Below are 2,500 nucleotides of genomic sequence, written 5' to 3'. Positions count from 1 at the left end.
GATTTTAGAGACTGAAGTCTCACACATTATAGACACACACTGTAACATACAGCAGGAAGAGTGCATTCTGTAGTGTTTCTAGCTAGGAATTTAAACCTAGATTTATGCGTATTATTATTATTATTATTATTATTATTATTTTAAATAGCCACTCTGTGAGCTGTGTAAAGGTCACGTGATTAACTGTGTGATGGATGTGACTGAATTCACTGAATTAACTCTTACATTAGCTTTAGTCTGAGCTGAAAGAGTTCATGACGTCTCCCAGTGCATTATGGGCTAAATGTCATGTGCACCTGTCTGTGACACTCAGCACACCTGTTACCACGCCGCACTCAACTTGTTGGACACGTGTGCACATTTAACACCGTATAGGACATGATACACATGAACTCGAGTTCAGTTTCATTTATCAGACACAGGTGTTCGTTAGACTGTCTCTCTCTCTCTCTCTCTCTCTCTCAGTTCATCAGTGCTTTATTGGCATGAATGTTATAAATCACAATGTTGCCAAAGCAAATAGTGCAGATAGATTAAACCAAAATTTATATAAATAACACACATACACATATTTAAGCATTACATTAGATGACTGTTTCTGTTTCTCTCTCTGCAGTTAGACGACTGTTTCTCTCTCTCTCTCTCTCTCTCTCTCTCTCTCTGCAGTTAGATGACTGTCTCTCTCTCTCTCTCTGCAGTTAGATGACTGTCTCTCTCTCTCTCTCTGCAGTTAGATGACTGTGCTCTTCAGCTCTCCCACAACGGCACATATTTGGACTTGGAATCATCTCTTGATGAACAGATTGATGAACTTGAGGGGTTCGAGCAGGATGACTGTGGAGTGTAAGACACACACACACACACACACACAATTTAATCTGAACCTATTTCTTTTATCCATTAATACTCACGGTGATGATGATGATGGTGGTGATGGTGATAATGGTGATTGTGGTGATGATGATGATGATGATGATGAAGCAGCTTTACAGAAATATATAAATTCAGAATATAAATACTATAAAAACTCCCTGAGATGATATGAGGAAGAAACCTTGAGAGGAACCAGGCTCAAAAAGGAACCATCCTCATCTGGGTGACACCCGATAGTGCGATTATAAATCATTCCCTTCTATAACTGTGTACTACATGGACAAATAGTGCAGCTGTGTAACCAGGAAATTCATCACAGTTTTCACAGGAAGTCTGTTTTGTTGAAGGTATCCACTGTCCACTGATGGAGTCCTGAGTACAAAACTGCTCACAGCAACCGCAGCTCCAAAGCCACTACAGCAACTGCAGCCCCGATTTGAAGAGGAAATTAATGAAATTACTTTGGTCTGTGGAATTGGACTAAAAGATTCTGATCACTCTGTTGATGTGGTTATATTTTTTGTATATAATTAGCTATTAAATTGTCTGACTTTACGTTAAGACTTTAATAACGTAGGCCTTTATTGTTGTCACAGCTATATACAGTGTGCAGTACACAGTGAGATGAAATAACGTTTCTCCCTGACCCAAGGTGCAAGATACATGTATAACATGCACAGAGCTGACAGTGTGTGTGTGTGTGTGTGTGATCAAATACAAATCAGGACAAAATATGTTGATCTAGCAGTGCTAAGAGCCACACTATAGCTGAGAAAGATCTCCTTCCATGCAATTTAAAATACCAATTTAATTTGAATTTATGTTTATGTTTAATTTAAAGGAGCATTAGGTTTCATTTTATTTTTACTCCTTGAGCTCGCCATAATTTCTGCCTTATGTTCACAAAGCTCTGCCCCCAGGACCTACTGTGATCGGTGGAGTAAAGTTCTACCATCATAAGGATTAGCATTATCATTATTAGGCACTGCAGAATAATAAGGAACTGTGGAGCTCTCTCTATACAACAAGCGACTTTAATTAATTCTGCTTTACATTCTACACAGCACACAGTTCTTATACAGAATCAGCTGATAAAGCCAGAAGCTTCATATAACTAACTAGCATGTTATTATTCACCTCTTAGCCTCTTAGCCTTAGCCTCTAACTTCGCTCTCAGATTAGCGTCTCCCCTCAGGAGGCTCTGATTTATTGTGTTTGGTGATTAATGGCAATTATATTTAATTTATCCTGAATGACGTTTATCATCTCATCATGCTACAGAAGCACTCTGCTTGTTAGAGCAGCGAGCAGCAGAACTCTGTATAAGGGCTGGCTAATGTTAGCATTTTATCAGTTAGCTTTTGCCCACCTGTCTCTTTAAGTGCTTGAAACCCAAGTTATAGCACTAAAACACATGACATTTGGCTCAATTACAATTACATTTCATTCATCCTGAGTGACAAAATGTTACCCAGATACTCTGCTTGGTACAGCAGCTTGCATTGGAGCCCCGTGTCTCTGTGGCTAATGTTAGCATTTTAGCTTTTAACTTTTGCCCATTCAGGCGTTCAAGTGATTGAAATCCAAGTTATAACACTAAAAACATGTTAAATTCAGCTCATAATGA

General features: G+C 38.8%; 1 protein-coding gene across 5 annotated transcripts in view; it reads left to right on the top strand.

The window, feature by feature from the left end:
* The window catches only part of fhod3a (formin homology 2 domain containing 3a), a 39,833-nt gene that overhangs the window by 8,859 nt on the left and 28,474 nt on the right, over positions 1–2,500 (top strand). For all 5 annotated transcript variants that reach the window (XM_034307418.2, XM_034307419.2, XM_053236970.1 and 2 more), the window contains exon 2: positions 731–843. In XM_034307418.2, coding sequence (XP_034163309.2) covers positions 731–843 — 113 coding nt within the window. The remainder of the gene's footprint in view (positions 1–730; positions 844–2,500) is intronic.

Source organism: Pangasianodon hypophthalmus, chromosome 9, assembly GCF_027358585.1.
Source record: "Pangasianodon hypophthalmus isolate fPanHyp1 chromosome 9, fPanHyp1.pri, whole genome shotgun sequence".
Lineage (NCBI taxonomy): Eukaryota > Metazoa > Chordata > Actinopteri > Siluriformes > Pangasiidae > Pangasianodon > Pangasianodon hypophthalmus.
The sequence above is the reverse complement of the archived record's forward strand: the minus strand, read 5'-3'. Positions and strand labels throughout refer to the sequence as shown.